Source organism: Schistocerca nitens, chromosome 11, assembly GCF_023898315.1.
Source record: "Schistocerca nitens isolate TAMUIC-IGC-003100 chromosome 11, iqSchNite1.1, whole genome shotgun sequence".
Classification (NCBI taxonomy): domain Eukaryota; kingdom Metazoa; phylum Arthropoda; class Insecta; order Orthoptera; family Acrididae; genus Schistocerca; species Schistocerca nitens.
Window position 1 is genome coordinate 128,181,668 of NC_064624.1, and position 21,927 is coordinate 128,203,594.

The window sequence follows — 21,927 nt, forward strand, 5'->3', positions numbered from 1 at the left end:
TCTGATTTCTGAGGGTTTTCTGCTGCCCAGTGGCAGAAATTTGGTTTATTTATTGTATCCGTTAAGTGGAAGTGGACCTCAAAAGAAGAAATCAATACAGTCTCAGGCACAATGTTCTGAAGAATTTCCTCACACACAGCTCTGAAAATTGCAAAATCTCTCTCGCTTAATTCTTTGGTAGCCATCATTTTTTATGAGTGATGTGAAGGTGTCTATACAAGATTTTTCTTACACTTCTATCAGACAGTCCTAGGGTGGTTGCACATTTAAGTGCGGAGCACTTTGGAGCTTACTGGATGGGCACGCTCACACACACCACGTTTTCTGGCATCGTTACAGTTCAGGGTCGGCCAGTGGATCTTCTTCTCAGGGCAGAACCTGATGCTCCAAAGCTTGATACCCAAACTCCAGTAGTTTTTCTATCAGGAAGAGATTCATCTCAGCCAAGTTCAAAACGAACACAGTGATCGAAGAACCATCAGTACGAATATACTCCTCCGTGACAAATGTAAAATGCTCATCTACCTGAGCCATTATGTCTACTGAAAATGCCACATACACTCCTGGAAATGGAAAAAAGAACACATTGACACCGGTGTGTCAGACCCACCATACTTGCTCCGGACACTGCGAGAGGGCTGTACAAGCAATGATCACACGCACGGCACAGCGGACACACCAGGAACCGCGGTGTTGGCCGTCGAATGGCGCTAGCTGCGCAGCATTTGTGCACCGCCGCCGTCAGTGTCAGCCAGTTTGCCGTGGCATACGGAGCTCCATTGCAGTCTTTAACACTGGTAGCATGCCGCGACAGTGTGGACGTGAAACGTATGTGCAGTTGATGGACTTTGAGCGAGGGCGTATAGTGGGCATGCGGGAGGCCGGGTGGACGTACCGCCGAATTGCTCAACACATGGGGCATGAGGTCTCCACAGTACATCGATGTCGTCGCCAGTGGTCGGCGGAAGGTGCACGTGCCCGTCGACCTGGGACCGGACCGCAGCGACGCACGGATGCACGCCAAGACCGTAGGATCCTACGCAGTGCCGTAGGGGACCGCACCGCCACTTCCCAGCAAATTAGGGACACTGTTGCTCCTGGGGTATCGGCGAGGACCATTCGCAACCGTCTCCATGAAGCTGGGCTACAGTCCCGCACACCGTTAGGCCGTCTTCCGCTCACGCCCCAACATCGTGCAGCCCGCCTCCAGTGGTGTCGCGACAGGCGTGAATGGAGGGACGAATGGAGACGTGTCGTCTTCAGCGATGAGAGTCGCTTCTGCCTCGGTGCCAATGATGGTCGTATGCGTGTTTGGCGCCGTGCAGGTGAGCGCCACAATCAGGACTGCATACGACCGAGGCACACAGGGCCAACACCCGGCATCATGGTGTGGGGAGCGATCTCCTACACTGGCCGTACACCACTGGTGATCATCGAGGGGACACTGAATAGTGCACGGTACATCCAAACCGTCATCGAACCCATCGTTCTACCATTCCTAGACCGGTAATGTAACTTGCTGTTCCAACAGGACAATGCATGTCCGCATGTATCCCGTGCCACCCAACGTGCTCTAGAAGGTGTAAGTCAACTACCCTGGCCAGCAAGATCTCCGGATCTGTCCCCCATTGAGCATGTTTGGGACTGGATGAAGCGTCGTCTCACGCAGTCTGCACGTCCAGCACGAACGCTGGTCCAACTGAGGCGCCAGGTGGAAATGGCATGGCAAGCCGTTCCACAGGACTACATCCAGCATCTCTACGATCGTCTCCATGGGAGAATAGCAGCCTGCATTGCTGCGAAAGGTGGATATACACTGTACTAGTGCCGACATTGTGCATGCTCTGTTGCCTGTGTCTATGTGCCTGTGGTTCTGTCAGTGTGATCATGTGATGTATCTGACCCCAGGAATGTGTCAATAAAGTTTCCCCTTCCTGGGACAATGAATTCACGGTGTTCTTATTTCAATTTCCAGGAGTGTATACTGCTATCGATCGATACCTCCTCCACGTCAGCATCACCACCACAACTCACACGGTTGTCTCCAAAAACGGGAAGCCTTTTTGCCAGACCCTGTATGTAACCTAATGGCACTGTAGTGTTGAAAATGTGACAACAGTGTGCATTTACAGTCACAGGACGAGGGTAAGGGAGAAGATACAAAGATAAGAACCCGAGAGGGACAGGTGAACTCATGTTTAATTGTTAAACTATGTATCCATCTTGGATTTTTTCAATAATTCTTGCATCTTGGGGGTGGGGGGCTATTTCGCTGTGCCCCCGGTATGGCCGTGCTTCTGTGTCCGTTCTAATTTGTTGCCACTTGTTAACTTGTGTGTCATGACTTGTCTTCTGTGTAGCTTACCAGCCCGTGTTGTGAAACCTGTTGGGTGGTGCACAAGTTCGTAGCATTTTCCATATGCTTAACAAACACAACAGATGCACATAACAGAGACTTTAGTCATCAAAAATATATTCTCCTTTTGCTGTTTACACGGTCTGCTAACACTGGGATATCTTTTCAATCCTGCTGTTGTAGAAATCATATGTTTTTGAGATGAAGAACTCGTCAAGCAATGTTTGGAGTGCATTTTTGTCCAGAAAGCATGTTCCTTAAAAGTTGTTTGATAGAGAGCAGAAAAGGTAAAAATCTGAGGGCACAAGATCAACTGAATAAGGTGGGTGCGGACTAACTCGTGTATAGTGTTTGTAGTCAGTATAGCAAAATGTGGTTGGGAGTTGTTATGAAGTAGCGTCACTTCACGCAGTGTTCCTGGTCGTCGGTTTCAGATTTTGTATACAGGACGTCTCAGTTGTTGACAATAAATGTCACTCGTGGTGGTTGCACTACAGAGAAGCAATTCATAGTGCACCACACCATCAGTGTTCCACTAGACGCGTAACATTACCTTTTGTGTATGCATGCAGGTCTTTGTATGGGAAATTGCTGCTTTGTTTGGGCTCAGACATTCCTTTCTTTTCTTTATGTTAGCAAAAATAACCATTTCTTGTCAGCAATAATGTTACAGGATAGGAATGTTCTGTGTTCGCGAGCTAGTCGGTGACGAGCAAGAAGAGGTGCACATATGGCCACCCACTGTTTTTGTGGTTTTGGCTTAGAGCATGTGGCACCCATACACCCAGTTACTGAACCTTCTCCATTCCATGCAAATGTCGTGTAATGGTGGAATGATCACAGTTCATCACATTTGTCAGTTCTCGAAGGTCTTCCTGAATGTAGAGTGTCACTAATGTCAAAATGAATCTCCTTATAACAAGGAAATCATTTCCTTGCCGTGCTCTGTCCCTTGGCATTGTCCCCATACACTCGCCAATGTTTCTGGCTGTCAGAAAATTTCAGATTTCTCTACTTGGTACTCCTGTTTCTATTGTTCACAACTCCTCTCACTATCTCGAAATGACAAAATGGCAAATAAGGAAACTCAAATAGCAACAGTGAACTACAAATAAAAATTATGATCAATAAATAAACCGGTAGCTACCATAATACCAACATACAAAACAAAAACAGTGCAAAATTTTGCACCAACATATCAGTACATTACAAGCAAACTCATCATTGTGTGTTTAATAACAATAAATGTAAATTAACTGAAAAGTAAACTTGACTGTGTTGTGATGTTAAATCCTTAATTTCTCCTGAAAGAACCCATTAATCAACTGAAGCGATGTGGTGAAGATGAACATCCTCAACACTGATAAGGCACAATAACAGTTCGGCAATTTGACAAGGTTTGCCATAAAAGAGGTCATCTGAGAACACTTTTACTGGCTTCAAAGTATCAGGAATTGAGAGGGAAGTTGTGGTTCACAGACAAGGCCAGGAATTTGTATGCTCTGTGTGTAATTGCTTTGAACTGGAATGCAATAGTGGAGGTATGATTTTAAAAGTTACAAGAATGGCGATTGATCAGCCACTGCACATAACATTCCTGAGTCTTATCATGCTGTGAATTGAAAAGCAGGAGGAGAGGAAAGAAGAAAGAAGATGACGCATCCCCAGGTCATTCTCTCCAGGAAACATAAGACAAGATAACAAGCTGTGACAGATAGATAACCAAGTTGGTCACATTCCAGCAGAATGCAGTACATATTCATGTACAAGGCCTTTCTAAAAAGTATCCGATTTTTGATCAGAAGAAATATTTCGAATATACGATGGGGTTGGGACCCCATTCCCCTTCAAAGTAGGCCCCTTGTGCTTGCACACACGTAGCCCACCGATCCTTCCACTCCTGGAAACAACTCTGGAAGTCTTCTTTTGGAATGGTGTTCAGCTCTGTTGTTGTTCCGCATTATCTCTTCTCTACTCTCAAAACAGGATCCTTTCAGTGGCGTCTTCAGTTTTGGAAACAACCAGAAGTCACAAGGAGCCATGTCTGGAGAGTAGGGAGGTTGTTGAATGGCTGTAATTCCATATTTGGCCAAGAAATTTTGGATCAAGCGGGATGAATGTGTGTGTGTGTGTGTGGGGGGGGGGGGGGGGGGTGCACTGTCACGATGCAGTTGCCAGTTTTTCACCGTCCACATCTGGTTTTTTGTACCGGACTGCATTGCAAAGTTGCTGGAGAACGTCTTGATAGTACTCCTTCACTGTTTGTCCTTCCGGTGCATATTCATGATACACAATTCCACAGACATCAAAGAAGACAGTCAGCATCAGCTTGATTTTGCTTCGCACCTGCCGCACTTTCTTTGGCCTTCGAGACTCTGGATGCTTGCATTACAACTGTCTTTTTGTTTCTGGGTCATACCCGTACACCCGTGACTCATCTCCAGTTATCACGGTGTTCAGAATGCCAGGATCAGTGTTGGTGGTGTCCAGAAGGTCCTGTGCAACGTCGAAATGGAGGTCTTTTTGTTCAGGCAACAACAACTTGGGCACGAATTTCGCAGCCACTTAGTGTATGTTCAAATCATCATGCAATATCGCATGTGCAGACTCTTTACTCAATCCAACCTCTTGGGCCATCTCCCGCATTGTCAAACGACGATCTGCCATCACCAAATTTTGCACGCTCTCAACAACAGCTGCACTCTGAGCAGTTTGGGGCCTGCCAGAACGCTGGTCACTCTCCGCTGATGTGCGACCATTTTTGAATCAGTTGAAGCACTCCCTAATTTGTGTTACACCCATTGCATCTTCACCAAACACCTGCCGAATCTTACAAATTGTTTCGCTTAGAGAATCACCAAGCTTTGATGCAGTATCTTCGCTCAACATATTCAGTCATCTTCAGAGAATTGGTAATCCGACAAACAGGTTGTGTCGCACCTCACTCAGCGACCAACAGGCAGCAACTGACACGCTGGAAGGCAGGGACAAAATTCACACATGCGCATAACGGCCTCTTCTTTTACTGTGTACTGTGTACAGGGACGCTGCACTATCATCTCTATTTTGCACAGGAAAATCAAAGGTCAGATACTTTCTAGACAGACCTCGTATATGGTCAGCAGCCCAAGGAGCACCTTATGTTAAACAAGTTTCTCTGTAGTCACCAAGAAACAGAGTTATTTCGAGGAAGTGTCACCCTTCAAAACTACTATATCAAGCTGGGTTTCAGGCACAAAAGTTTTTCCCTTGTAAGTTTATCATCAGGGGAACTGAATATAGCGGTCTGAAGATAATGGTGTCTGCATGCCATGAGGAGCATTTCATCCGATGATACCATATGGCTTGGCGACATCTGTGTGTCAAACATTGATAAAAGGGCAGGGGAGGGGGAGGAATTGCACTGAAAGGGAAGAAGATGGTGGCCAGATAAAAGCCCTTCATGTTGATCCAGCTCGTGGCTTCGTCCCAAACTGTGGGCTGCTAATTTGCTCCAACAAGTGAGGTGGCTGTCTTTAGAAAATGAAAGCTACAGTTCTCATTGAGCAGTTTTCCAATTTGCTGCTAGAAAATACCATAAACCACCAACTCTAAATAATCAAACTCCTGTGTATGAAACAGCTTCTAACATGTAGTTTCTTGACAAATGAGTTCACGTGTTAAATATTTACCTTTAAACATATAAGTGAGAAAAAGTTTAGGAAAGGGTTGAAATTATGCTTAAAGTTCATTGCAAATTGATAAGTGTTCTCATTATGAAACACTGGATGAATATAAATTGGGTAATTTGCACTCTAGTTTAACCAAAAGCTAGTTTTTCACACATCTCAATGTTTATGATGTCGTATCTCCTGATTTGTGTGTTGTGCAGTGATATGATGTTGCAGGTAGTTTCGGTGATATATCTAGATACTGTATACAAAGTGTATTGCAAATACAGTAAGTAATTAAGAAGTAATGAATTTAAATGTCATGCCTGATGATGAAGTTTGATGTGTGGGGTGGGGGTGGGGGGGGGGGGAGATTCTCAGTGGCAAAAAGTTCCAGAAAGGTGAAATTATGTACAAAGTTTGGTCGAACTATGGACTTTATATGCTGACCTCGAAGGAAGACTGAAATGGATTATTCACAAAGATGTGCCTGAGTATCAAGAATTGAGAAAAAAAAACTGTCATAGTGAGAGCCAGAATGAGGATAAATGAAACAGTGATAGATGGGATATTAATCTTGTGTGCACATTTGTTGAGAATGCCAGATCATGGATGGCCAGCGAAAATTGCTGAATGGAAACTGCCTGGCAGATGGAGATGCAGCAGACCGTGACCTTGGAAAGACTGTACTTCAAAATAATGGAGCGACATGATGTATGCAAGGAGTGTGCCCTGAATAGGGAGGTTTGTCATAAGATAATGGAAATGGAGCAAAATGTTATCAGTTCATCTTTGTACTAATTAATCCTGTATATAAGAATAACAATAACAAAATAATTAACATAAGCAATGTGCTCAGTATTGTCAGTTATTACATAACTATGCTTCACTGATATCAGTTAATAAGCACACATAGAAAGTAGGTGTGGTGCATCAATGCTCCCTTCCACTTGCTCAGAAGTTATTTTAATCATGCTATAGAGATGTACAAAATTATATCTATCTGACAAAAATTATTTTCCACCTTACATATTTGTGCGTCAGTTGAATTTATATGTTGTACCTGAAAGAGACAGAGATAAAGAATTGTGGGTGGAAGATAAACTGTTAGAATTGAGCATTGCGTACATCATTACTTTAAAAGTTTTGATGATATTTATAATAATAATAATAATATATAGTAGGAAATGTACAAACGAATTTATATGTTCTGCATTATAAATGATTGTATTAACCTCAGTATTCCTTACATGTCCACATATGGTGAAATGGGTGTCCCCGTTATATGTTGATACAGACAGATTGCGATATCACTTTGTCCTCTTGAGACATATTAATGCCTCACATTTAATTGCCCAGTGAATGTCCATGTTTTCTTTGTTCCAGAGTTCCGTAAATTCTAAGATGGGGTCCAATTTTAAACTGGAGAATGGAGACATAACGACCATCACAATACCAGAAGATGAACTTGTAAGTTTTCTATACGTTATTATAAAATGAAGGAAAATATTGTTTTTATATAAAAATGTCTGGTAGGTAGTACTTGTTTCATGAGCACAAAAATTTTGACCAAAGGGGAGGCAAAAGAATGAGGACTCTGTATATCTTAGCCATTTCATTTCACACAGTTTTATTTATTTTAGTTTTTGTGTCAGAAAAGGAATCCTTGTTTCAGAGATCTAAAGATTTGTTGCTTATTTCTTTTCCACTGAAGTAACTGGCTCGTACATGTGTGAAATATCAGAATAAAAATCCGACTTCAGTCATAATTCTTCAGTGTTTTGAACATACTTTCATTTTTAGCACAAAAATTACCAATTAAAGAGACTTGAAGCACTCAAAACAGTAATGCTGACAAAACACTTGTAATGAACAATCATAACTCGCCTCAGTGTAGTGTTGAGAACTTCCACTAGAATACAGCCCAACTTTATAAATAAAAATGCCCAACTGGAGTGAGTGGTTGTATAACTCCCCTTATTGTTTGTATTGTACAGGCTGTATTGATAAAGGCTGAAGGAGTGAGTGTAGGCTTCCCAGGGCAAGCTAAATTTTTACATACTCACATGTTGGCCAGCATGGTGCATGGTATGGATTTTCAGTCATTTCTTTCAGCGCAACAAGTGGCATACAGTATGACCTTAAGGCATTAATAGATGCTAAATACTTACCAGCATCTGAGGTTCTGTTGATTGGAGTGAACAACCTAATAAAAGTAACTCTTTTACGCAAGAATACTACTCAGATGAAACTTAATTAAGATCTGCTAAAGGCATATGAAATGTCATATTGTTAACAATTTATACATCGGTAATCTTATTAAAGCTTTAGAAAAAAATATTTTATTTTCTATTTAATTTTTTTCCACTTTTGTGCGACCAATAATTCAAAATAAAATGTTGTTTTCATTAAGAACTATGCTACAGTATTTTTCATTAATATTTCCATTTGGAAATAAATACAGAGTTCATAAATAAAATAAAAGCAAAAAAATTGCTACTAACAAGAACTGAATCAATAATCCCATGAATACGCATTATGCGTTCAGTTTCCACCGAGTTTTTATAAAGTGCAAATGTTTTGTACTTCATACAGCTTGGAAATCTTCTGATTGCCAGAAGTGAGGTTTTTGAGTTCTTTTCCTTGTTCCTCTTTTTTTCAGAATTGTGTTGTACTGCTTTAGGAAATTGATATCTGGGAACTGACCTTCAAATTCTGTAAGTATGAAGGACACTGAAGAGGGACTGTCGCAAAGTCCGAGTGTCAGTCACAGTTATTCTGTCACCAAATGAAACTGTATAAAATGCATTGTAGTAATAGTCCATCAGAGCAGCTTTTTCATATACTTTTCATTTATGCTACATGTTTAGAGCATGACTAATTTCCAAGCGGTACGCAATGAGATAGTAAATGCCAGTTTTTAAAGGTGATGTACTTTTATTTTATTATATAAAAAAATTGCCAGGAGCGAGTAGCATTCTCACACTGAGGGTTCTGTACAAACTTTACTGTGTATATAAACAGCGCATCCAATTCCAGGAGTTGAGACTACTGGCAATTTTTACCTGTTATCGACATTGATGCTGGTGAGGTATTGGTCCCAGGCATTCCAAAACTTTTGAGAATGTTTTAAGTTCAAGTTTGAAAACAGGTAACAAATGATAAAAGAATTTTTTTTCGTGTGATATAATTACAAATCACCAATTTTCTGATTTTTTCATCTTTACTTGTACTTTGAAATCTTCACGATTCTACGTCATTTGGAAGTACCGTATCAGTTTTAATGACAAGAGTTTTCGAGAATCTAAATTTGTGACATAAATGGCTGATCTTTTGATTGCGTTGACTTTTTATATCACCAAAGGACCAAAGACTTCAGTATGTGACACAAATTTGAACTTGATATGTCTACCCTTTCCTGAGAGAACGGGGGCTTAACAGATGGATGGACAAACAGACAGACAGACAGATAACAAATGGCCTTTCTTCTTTCTTTTTTCCTTTGTTTTTCTTTTATGTGTGATAAAATTACAAATCCACAATTTTCAGATTTTTTTTCCTTTACTTGTACAGTGAAACCTTGTGTCTCGCCAAAGTTAATGATTCTAAGCCAACAGGATGTACAGGAGTGGTTTGATAAGTTCTTGGAATTACCACGAGAGGTCAGCACTAGCACAACAGATTGTTCATGTGATATTCATTTGACTGTTGTCTGTAAACACATGCCACTTCAGTGCTCTTGGAAGAGAACCATGGTGGTGACATGGCTCTGTTGTTGTTCCCACATAGTGATTTGTGAAGATGGAAAAAAATCGAGATTTAGACAGTGATTAAGCACTTTGTAAAGAAAGATATGAAAGCAAAGATCATTCATGCTGATTTCCAAAATACATTGGGGGTTTCTGCTCCTTCATATTCAACTGTAGCCAAGTGGTCAAATGAATTTAAATTTGGTCGGGAGAGCTTAGATGATGATCGTGCAGTGGTCGGCAAGATGTGTCACTACTTGAGAAATCATTGCAAAAGTGCACAAAACGGTCACGGAGGACTGCTGATTGAAAGTGCATGAAATTGCTCACACTTATCAGATATCATCTGAAAGGGTATACAACATTTTAACTGAAGAATTAGAAATGAAAACATTATCTGTAAGATGGGTACTGCGACTCTTGACACTGGATCAAAATCGTGTGAGAATGGACATATCGGAACAGTGTTTGCCCATTTTAGGAGAAACGATCAAGATTTTTTTGTGGACTTGTTTGTGACGACAGGTGAAACTTGGGTTTACTCCTATACCCCAGAGACCAAACAACAGTCAAAGCAGTGGAAACATGCTGATTCTCTGCCACAAAAGAAAGCAAAGATAGTTCCTTCGGTGCGAAAGTTCATGGCATCTGTGTTCTGGGATACGAAGGGGATTCTGTTTATAGATTATCTCCCTACTGGGTAAATAATTACTGGAGAATACTATGCTAACCTCCTGGACAAATAGCAACAAAGATACGCGAAAAAAGGCCAGGTTTAGGAAGGAAGAAAGTCATCTTCCATCAAGACAATGCGCGGCCGCGTAAATGTGCCATTGCCATGGCAAAATTACACGAATTGCAGTATGAATTGTTGCCACACCCACCTTATTCACCTGATATGGCTCCGTCAGACTTCCATCTGTTACCAAAACTGAAAATTTTTCTTGATGGATGAAGATTCACTTAAAACGAAGAATTGATAGCCGGAGTTGACAACTATTTTGCAGGCCTAGAGGAAACTCATTTTCAAGATGGGATCAAGGCGCTAGAACATCGTTGGACCAAGTGCATTAATCTACAAGTAGGCTACATTGAAAAATAAAAAAAGTTTCAGTGACGTAAGTACCTTTTTTCTGTTCGGTTCTGAGAACATTTCAAACCACACTCGTACCATGTAGGTCTTGATGAGTGTGTTTGTAAGTATCAAAATATGTGACATAAATCACTGTATCTTTTGATTGCATTGGCTTAGAAGCTTCACGTTTGTACATCAGCAAGGTACCATATACCTTAATAGATGAAATAAATTTAAATTTGATACAATACTTGTTCCCGAGAAGAGACAGTCAGCCAGCCAGATGGACGACAAAGTGATACTTTAAGGGTTTCATTTTTACCGATAGAGTTATGGAGCCCTAAAAATGGCTGAAAGTGATCCATGCTCGGAACTGGTAGCAATAAATAAGAAAGATATATAAAAAAGCTGATCTAATCGATAATCATCATAAACGCGTTACACACAGTTACTGCCTACAAAACAGCATACAAAAGAAATATTCAAAAACTGTAACTGTATTCTTGTAATAGGACCAGTAGGAACTACCGTGTAAAAGTAATGATATTAAACATCTAAAGATGGGACTTCAGGGCTTAAACACAGCGTGCTTTTCAGAAAAACTCACAGTTTGTGACTAAAGGTAGATTTTCCCCTTTTGCAAATTTTTCAAAATTTGGATGTTGAAATGTGCAAACTTTTGGGTTGTGGGGCACCTGTGTATGTTTTCTTTGTAACTTTCAAATGCCCAGGGAAGTGTGTTGGCATCCTTGTTGTTCATGTTGTGTATTAATGACTTAGCAGAGAATCTTTCTGCAGATGATGCAGTTATCTATAATGAAGTACTGTGTGAAAGGAGCTGCATAAATATTCAATCAGATCGTGATAAGATTTCAAAGTTTGCAGAGGTTGGCAACTTGCTTAAATTCTTCAGAAATGTACAACTGTGCACTTCACAAAATGAAAAAAATGTAGTATCCTATGACTATAATAACAATGAATCACAGTGGAATTGGCAAACAGAGTGTAACACTTTGTAGGGATATGTAATGGAATGATCATGTAGGTTCAGTCTTGCGTAAGGCAGGTGGTAGACTTCGGTTTATTGTTAAAATACTGGGGGAAGTGCAACCAGTCTACAAAGGAGGTTGCTTAGAAATCACTTCTGTGGCCCAATTTAGAATGCTGCTCAAGTGCGTGGGACCCATACCCGGAATCAGTAATGGGATACTGAATGTGTACAGCAAGGGGCAGCATGAATCATCACAAGTTTGTTTTACCTGTGGGAGAGACTTATTGTGGTACTGAAGAGACTAAACTGGCAGACTCTTGAAGATAGACGTAAACTGTCCCGAGGAATTATACTAACAAAGTTTCGAGAACTGGGTTTAAATGATGACCTTACGAGTATACTACAACCCTACTTATTGCTCACATAGGGATCGTGAGGAGAAGATTAGAATAATTACCGCATGCACAGAGGCATTCAAAGAATCATTCTTCCCATGCTCCATACATGAGTGGAATGAGAAGGAAACCCTAATATCTGGTACAATCGGACATACCCATTGCCATGTACTTCACAGTGGTTTACAGAGTATGGATGTAGATGTAAATGCCATGAAGATATATCTCCTTTGTAGCTTCCTGGCAAATTAAAACTGTGCGTCAGACCGAGACGCAAACTTGGGACTTTTACCTTTTGCGGGCAAGTGCTCTACCAACTGAGCTACCAGAGGACAACTCACAACCCATCCTCACAGCTTTACTTCTGCCAGTACCTCACCTCCTACCTTCGCAGGGTACCTTCGGTGAAGTTTGGAAGGTAGGAGATGAGGTACTGGCAGAAGTAAAGCTGTGAGGACAGGTCGTGAGGTGTGCTCGGGTAGCTCAGTCGGTAGAGCACTTGCCGCCGAGAGATGAAGTTCCCAAGTTCGAGTCTCATTCCACCACGTAGTTTTTATCTGCCAGGAAGTTTCATATCAGTGCACACTCCGCTGCAAAGTGAAGTATTGATTGTGGAGCTATTTTTGTAGTTTGCATACCAAATGAGGTGCCATAAACTAACTGATTGTTTCTGTTATCAGAATTCCGTGAACGCACAGCTGGATGCCATACTGGAAGCGGAGAGGGTGTGCTGTCCAGCACCCCTGCTGGTACCTAAGAAGGAGCCGGTGAGTGAACATACAAATACTTTGAGAAACGACTTCCTGGACACTTAAATCTATACTCGATGTTAACAAATTCCTCTTCTTCAGAACTGCTTTCCTTGCCATTGCCAGTCTACATTTTATATCCTCTCTACTTCGACCATCATCAGTTATTTTGCTCTCCAACTAGCAAAACTCCTTTAGGCCTACTACTTTAAGTGTCTCATTTCCTAATCTAACTCCCTCAGCATCACCCGACTTAATTCGACTATATTCCATTATCCTCGTTTTGCTTTTGTTGATGTTCATCTTATATCCTCCTTTCAAGACACTATCCATTCCGTTCAACTGCTCTTCCAAGTCCTTTGCTGTCTCTGACAGAATTACATTGTCATCGGCGAACCTCAAAGTTTTTATTTCTTCTCCATGGATTTTAATACCTACTCTGAATTTTTCTTTTGTTTCCTTCACTGCTTGCTCAATATACAGATTGAACAACACCGGGGAGAGGCTACAACCCTGTCTTACTCCCTTCCCAACCACTGCTTCCCTTTCATGTCCCTCGACTCTTATATAACTGCCATCTGGTTTCTGTACAAATTGTAAATAGCCTTTCGCTCCCTGTATTTTATCTCTGCCACCTTCAGAATATGAAAGAGAGTATTCCAGTCAACATTGTCAAAAGCTTTCTCTAAGTCTACAAATGCTAGAAACGTAGGTTTGCCTTTCCTTAATCCCCGATACCCCACAACAAATCGTGCAGTTTTTCAACCAAAATTGGTCGAGAAAAAAAAGTGTTTCATTACTTATACGTAGCAGCCTTCTTTCTAAAATGAGCACCATCTGGCTGCTGCTGTCAGCTGCTCTGTCACTCGTGCAGCAACATGATCGTAAATTATGTACTGCTGAGTCGAAACATTATGATGACTGCCACCCGAGATTGAATGTTGGCTGATTACGTAGTGGACATGTGACATGCTGAGAAGAGTATATTACCAGAGCAGGGAAGAATGAGAATCATTTTGGATATTATACAGGCAAAAAGGGGAGAATTCTTTGATGTAAGCAACTTTGATCCTCGGCACATTGTTATGTCCCAGTGCCTGGGAATGAGCATTCATAAGCAATGAAGCTGGTTGGCTGTTCACGTGCTACTGTCATGAGAATGTATGGGATGTGGTCAAAGGGTGGTGAAGCCACAGGTAGGCAACAGTGTCAAACATCAACACATCATCACAGAATACAGAGTTTGGAGGCTCGCCTGCCATATTTACTCGAATCTAAGCCGCACTTTTTTTCCGTTTTTTGTAATCCAAACAACTGCCTGCGGCTTAGAATCGACTGCAAAGTAAGTGGAAGTTCTGAAAAATGTTGGTAGGTGCCGCCACAACTAACTTCTGCCGTCGAATATATGTAGCGCTACACAGGCATGCTTTGCAGGCACAAAGATAAATACTGGCGCCAAAGCCTCTGCATCAGTAAATAAATTAAAAAGAAGGTGGAAGACGAGTTTTTTTCCTCCGTCCCGAGTTTCGACCACTGCATTTTCGTACATTATCCATCGAAGTAAATACAAATTCTGTATCGTTCATCTTCGAATGTTGCAGTGTTTCAATGTACTATGAAAATCCGACTGGCAAGACTGTTAGGGATGTTTGTCAATATGGCCAACTCTACGTTCTGAATTTTTTCCTACCTGTGAGAAGAGATGGTTGCTAATAGGAACTTTTATGAATTGTGAATCACGTGCAGTATTCTCTTCACCATAACAATAGTACGAATATAAACATTTTGCCATGTGTTCTTTCGTGTTTGCTGATATCTCATTTAAATTCTGTCTGCCTAATAAACTACAAAACTAGAGTGAGACAACAGCAAACGCGGAAGAATATACATATCATGTCATGTTTATATTCATATTATTCTTAAGTGTAATAGTGATACAGTCAGAATGGAAGCACGGCAATTGACTAGATTTTTCAATCTAAGATGACTAATTTCTGTGCAGAATGTAATGTACTAAAGAGGCGTCTGCAAAGATTTTCAAACAGAGAAAAATTTTTGCTAAACTCTCGTTTTAATTGTAAGCGGCGGTAGCATGCAGAAAAGCAAGCCATGCCGCGAGCGGCGACAGGCCGTAAACACTCATCATCAGAATGCGACAAACAATGCATCTTCAGCTTAGAGTGACGTAAACACCTATAACAAAGAGAACAGCACTTATCAGATCAAAGAAAATTAAGCAATCAATTCAAACCAGACGAAGCACATGGAAAAGGAAGGGTACCCCTATAAATACGGACGGAGCGCCTGACACATAGCAATGGCTACCTGGTGAAGCTTAACCGCTAAGCTCACGACTCGAACCAAACTACTGTAGCTGTATCGTCATTCATTCGACCTAAATTGTGTCTCATATTACAATGAACCAACTTTGTTTCGATTTGGAGGTGCGGCCTAAAACTTTTCTCTCCCCTTGAATTTCGAATCTCAAATTTCAGGTGCGGCTTAGATTCGGGAAAATTTTTTTTCCTTGATTTCGAGTCTTATTTTTCAGGTGCGGCTTAGAATCGAGTGCAGCTTAGATTCGAGTAAATACGGTACTCTATAAAGCGGGATAGGCAGTGATGTGAGGCAGGTCTGGTGTTAGAGAACAAAAAAGGTGGTCCAGGCACAAGAGTGTTTGGAGCACACTGTCCAGCGCACATTAATGAATGTAGGACTCCACAGCAGACAATCCCTGTGTGTTCCAGTGTTATCCCAACAACATCACCAATTATGAGCACTTTTACTTTCAAAATAATGAAAGATAAATGATTTTTAGTTTCTGTAGACATTTTATTGAACCACAAACTAATGAGTCTGTGACACAATTGATACTTCTGTGTTAAAAGAGCAATGTAGATTGCAATAATATTTAATTAATGACCTGTTTCAACTTCACGTAGCAGTCTTCTTTCTAAAATGAACACCATCTGGCTGTTGCTGTCAGCTGCTCGGTCACTCGTGCAGCAACATGATCGTAAATTATGTGTGAAGATGGAATCTGTTCTTTCGGACATGTCCGAAAGAACAGATACCCTTGGTGATATTTCAGCTCTCGAAGAGTGAAATTATAATGAAACCCAAAACTTTAGGTGCTTACAGGTGTTGATAAATATCAATGGGGACAGTAGAAAATATGTGCCCCGACCACGACTCGAATCTGGGATCTCCTGCTTGCATGGCAGATGCTCTATCCAACTGGCACACTCCCCGTGAGACCCACATTTCCAATGTATTGTCCACACACTAGATTTTTAGTGCCCCTGCCCACTGTACTCATTACTTGTGGCAGTCAATCTACCGATTCCCTTAAGAGTTCGGGCATTGTGAGTGCATCCGTATTGAAGAAGATCATTGTCCGGTAAGCCTTATCTACATGAAGACGGTATCTATTCTTTTGAACATGTCATATAGAGGTAAGCCCTTGCAGTCACACTATCCTCTGTGCCCTCGATGACTCAGCCAGATAGAGCATCTGCCATGTAAGCAGGAGATCCCGAGTTTGAGCTCTGGTCAGCACATTTTCAACTGTCCCTGTCGATATTTATGAACGCCTGTAAGCAGCTAAAGGTCTGGATTTCATTGTAATTTCATTCATGATCTTAAATTGGTGCAGGCAGTGAGCAGTTCACAATCGTGTTGCTGCGTGAGTATCCGATGAGCCACAAGAAACAGTCAGATGATGCTCATTTTTTGAAGAAGACTTGTACGCGAAGTCTAAACTGGCCATCAATGAAATATTACAGGGTGCAAACACCCAAACACAACTGGTAAAAGCTCAGGAATTTTTTAATCTGGAAAAAACTGGGACTTTTTTAGAATTCTGGAAATTTTTCTCAATTTAGTTTTCAGTCAAATTTTTGTTATTTGACTGAAGAACCGATACTCTAACAAAGAATTGTGCTGTAGCCCACTATTGCAGAACAATACTATATCAGTAAAACATAAATGAGGGAGTAAAACCAAGATAAAACTTAAATTGCAAAGAAAATGTGCCACATGGCAGCAAAACACAGTGCACACAGAGGCATCTGCTGACAGCAAAATGTGTCGAGGGGCTTAGGACGAAGTCTATGCAGTACTGTGTCACAACAAACTGCTTTCAGTTATTGTGTCGACTTAACTATTTATGTTTCTGATAGGTCGCGGGAAAATATTGCGAAATGTGGTTTGAGAAGCATTACCTTTGAAGTATATTTCCTTTTACAAAAGTTGAATCATGTTACGTGTGTGAATATGCGATGAATGTCTTAAATCGCAGAGTGTTTGAGTCTCATTCAAAACTTAACACTTTGAGGTCCAGCCACTTAGAAAAATTTCAGGCCAAGAAAACCAGCCATTTTAGCCATTATTTACAATTTTACTGGCACATTAGTGTTTGATATATCTTAAAGAGTAACACACGTTAAAAAGACCAAGCTTCAAGCTTAGTTTCTCATATTTGTTTTAGTTCTTTCATAGCTTACATATAATGCAATAATGATGTTAAAAAATATAATTATCCTTCAGAAATCATGTGAGGTGAATTCTTCAGCTATTTCAAACATAAATGGTTTTCCTATGGAAAAGTCAAAGTGCTCAATGGAGCATTTATTCAGCCAAGTAATGCACAAAATGTTCAGTGCACAGCAGTGGAATTTATAATTGTGCTTGTCAGTAATATTCTGCTGCTGCAATTTAAGCTGTGCTCTTAAGATCCTGCCCAACTGCGCCCACGGAAAAAACAGCAAAAATTTTTTGATGACCAATATTGTATATGAAAGCTCATCTTTTCTTGTAGGTACACTTTATGTATATTAATTAAAATGATTAATTTTTTTATTTGTGTGTTTGTGCTTATTAATAGTGATGTTGCCACCTGCTGACTACATCACATGTCCTATGCTCTGAATATCTGCTGTCATTGGCTGACAAGGTCATGTGGCATGGGCTGTGATTGGCTGACAAAAGTGCATCACAATCTCTATTTCAGTGCATCAGAAGCTACCGTGCTGCATTTGGTGGAATTCGTATTTATACTTTCATGATACGAAAATATGCAGTGTACATGTTGCTGTGCATCAAAGATATTTTCAAAACATGTTGTTTTTTCTGGGTGTCAATTTCTATAGTGCTGGGAAGTTCTATGCCAGTATCTAAAACCATTACCGTTTGAAGGATTGATAAGTTTTACAGCTCCCATGGAAGCATATTGTCACTTAACATGGAAAGAATGCTCTTTCACCCAGGAAAAGAATATTGTCACTTAACATGGAAAGAATGCTCTTTCACCCAGGAAAAAGTGTATTTCCACCTGGGAAAAAGTATATTTTTAACTGTGAAATTGGGAAAATGTGGGAATTTTTTTTCCTTGCTTGCAAATACCCTGTGCCTTATTTTGGTCTAAACTGTTGTTTTAACCCAGATCGCTGTTGCTCCTCTGGTCCATGTTGTCCAAATTTATGAACAATTGGTACAGCTTATTTCTAACAACCATTTTTTATGAAGCAGTTCTCAGTGCACCGTGATATGTACAACTCCTTTTCTAAAAAGAAAGCTAACTGTTCACATTGAGGGTAGCCACTTGTTACAAAACGTGACCCTTCTACGCCACTCTTCTCCCGAGTGACACTTGCTTCACCCACATTTAAAATCAATCCACTTAAAATACTTGTTCTGTGGTTAGTGTTTGTAAATCACTTGATTGCTGGACTCCTTACTTCTGAACTGGTAGAAACTGAAAGACTTTGTGGTAGAGTGATGTGTGTCTGACCACTGCCACTAACAATAATAGTTATTACAATAACAATGATGATGGTGATGATGATGATTATATGAGGAATGTTTGTAAAATAAAGTCTCCAAGGTGCTGGATCAGTGAGGAACACTTTTACACTGTGATGGAGCCCCCCTTCACTTGTTGTGCCAGATGCAAGTTGTGTGCAGTTACCCATTTTTGAGTGCCAAGGCGGTGTTAAGTGAAGTCTACGGGCCACTGTGTGTGGACCTCAAGAACCTGTGAAAGTGGGTAAGAGAGCTCAAGTAGGGCATACAGATGTCTGTGATGAACAGTGTTCTGGCCATTCATCGGTTTCAGCTGAAACAGTTGCAAAAATGGAGAAAGAAGTATGCAAAGATCGGTATGTGACACTTTGTGAGCCTTGTGAATGGATCCCTGAAGTCAGTAAGAGTGCAGTTGTTAAGATTTTGACTGAACATTCGGACTATCACAAGGTGTGTGTGAGGTGGGTCCCCAAAATTTTCACCGAAGACTGTAAATGGCAACGTGTCGAAGCAGTACTGATATGGTTATCCCGAAACATCCTCTTCACCCTTGCTCTCTGATTCAGGCGAATCGGAATTGTGAAGATTAATTAGGAAAGGCTCCATCATTGAGTCGCCTGTCAATTTCCTTTTCAAAATCTTCTTCTTGCAGTGTTTCTGAATGTCTAGCACAATTTGCCCATGCAGAGATAATTATGTTGTCCACTGCTTGATGTGTGTTTTTCAACACCAGCAATCTGCAAGATGCTATTTATCTTTGTGATATGGACTTTAATTTGCACCCATACTAGGTGAGTAGAATTGTAATGGCAGTGATATTGTGGTTACAAGATTACTCGGTGACCACGCTGTCTTACTGGTTCACCTATGTCGTGAGTGCAGTATTTCTACTTGTAGGCATTTATGAGCACGGGTAACTCTGCCCTGGTCTGTGACGCAGTGTGGGGAATTCCTTCAGATGACAACAGTGGAATAATTTCATTGTTTCTCATGTTTGAAGTAGGAGTCTTATTCATTTGCACAGAGTGAACACTCGCATTATCCGTGACAATAACAGAATTCTGCACCAGGTACGGACGTAGCTGTTGTACAGACCACCGCTTGAAGACAGCAAGACATTTCAGAGTGGTAGTCACTCAAATGCTTTGAGTTTGATGCTTTAAATATTAATTTACTTTCTTGTATGAATCCTCTGGAGAACCTGCATGAAGCACAATAGAGTTGGATTCACAATTGACGGAATGTTGCCGTCACATCTATCACCTCAAAAGATTCTCCTCTGTAGTTCAAATTGTGGCATTCACACACGCCGTCAACAGAGTGTTACCGACACGTCAAGTCGTGTCGCGTCAAGGTTTCTCGGGAACAGTGTTTCAGCGGGCCATTGACGGAGTCACGTGATATTTCCCTATTGCTGCCAGCAGGTAGCACCTCCATATTTGTTTTGTTTTGTTCAGCAAAATGGCCTTCGGCAAAAATCAGCTTCTGCCATGGTGATACTGGATACCTGCCTCTTTAATTCCTCTTTGTAATTTCTATTTGCATTTTGCATAACAGGTTAAAAAAAACCTGTTCTTTAGACATTCTGAGGTATTCATAGTGATGACTCCTCTTCCAGCTCCTTGTAAAGAGTGTGGAACTCTCCTTCACAGTCTCGAGTTTTTAACATTTTTCTAACACACTCTTTTTCCTCGCTGTTCCTTATCATCAAGTGCAGCAGCCATCATTTCAAGCTGCTTTAAACTAAACTTCAGCATTTCATTATGATCTACCGTGAACTACGAAATAGTGCCTCTGGTGGGTATTTCATGAACCAGCTGTAATGTCAAATGCTCTCTCAGTGTCGACTTGCCATATAGTGTGATCTGTTCTCTTCAGCAGATGCGTTGACTTCACTCGCAATCTGTCAAACAGTTCTCAACCTGATGCCGCATGCCTCAGCAGTTCTTTCTTGGCACTTGGCAACATCGGGAAACGCTTTGTGATCAGATGTGGATGTCACTTCTGAATCCTGTCTAAAGAACTGATATATGTGCAACACTATTTCTCTCACCTGCTTTTGTAATACTGGGTGAGATTTGCTTTTGCCACTCACATCGATCGGACTGCCTCAAAATAACTTTCGAAAGAATGCTATGCAGAATGCTAAAACCAGTCACAGTTAAAAATATACTTTTTCCCAGGTGGAAATACACTTTTTCCTGGGTGAAAGAGCATTCTTTCCATGTTAAGTGACAATATTCTTTTCCTGGGTGAAAGAGCATTCTTTCCATGTTAAGTGACAATATGCTTCCATGGGAGCTGTAAAACTTATCAATCCTTCAAACGGTAATGGTTTTAGATACTGGCATAGAACTTCCCAGCACTATAGAAATTGACACCCAGAAAAAACAACATGTTTTGAAAATATCTTTGATGCACAGCAACATGTACACTGCATATTTTCGTATCATGAAAGTATAAATACGAATTCCACCAAATGCAGCACGGTAGCTTCTGATGCACTGAAATAGAGATTGTGATGCACTTTTGTCAGCCAATCACAGCCCATGCCACATGACCTTGTCAGCCAATGACAGCAGATATTCAGAGCATAGGACATGTGATGTAGTCAGCAGGTGGGAACATCACTATTAATAAGCACAAACACACAAATAAAAAAATTAATCATTTTAATTAATATACATAAAGTGTACCTACAAGAAAAGATGAGCTTTCATATACAATATTGGTCATCAAAAATTTTTTGCTGTTTTTTCCGTGGGCGCAGTTGGGCAGGATCTTAAGAGCACAGCTTAAATTGCAGCAGCAGAATATTACTGACAAGCACAATTATAAATTCCACTGCTGTGCACTGAACATTTTGTGCATTACTTGGCTGAATAAATGCTCCATTGAGCACTTTGACTTTTCCATAGGAAAACCATTTATGTTTGAAATAGCTGAAGAATTCACCTCACATGATTTCTGAAGGATGCTATGCAGAATGCTAAAACCAGTCATAAACTCACTCCACACAATACAAAATGAACTCGAGCGCACACGTCGGCCGACTGACTGCTATCGGCTGGCACGTCACACGAAGTATACGTGCTTCTGCGTATCGAGATATCACCTGTCACGTTATGTGGCATGCACTCTAGTAGCTGTGCGACCCCAT

At 40.8% G+C, this 21,927-nt stretch overlaps 1 protein-coding gene across 1 annotated transcript in view; it reads left to right on the forward strand.

Moving 5' to 3' along the window:
* The window catches only part of LOC126212705 (zinc finger protein 239-like), a 125,946-nt gene that overhangs the window by 18,438 nt on the left and 85,581 nt on the right, over nt 1-21,927 (forward strand). The window contains exons 2-3 of the mRNA XM_049940119.1: nt 7,393-7,476; nt 12,897-12,983. Coding sequence (XP_049796076.1) covers nt 7,393-7,476; nt 12,897-12,983 — 171 coding nt within the window. The remainder of the gene's footprint in view (nt 1-7,392; nt 7,477-12,896; nt 12,984-21,927) is intronic.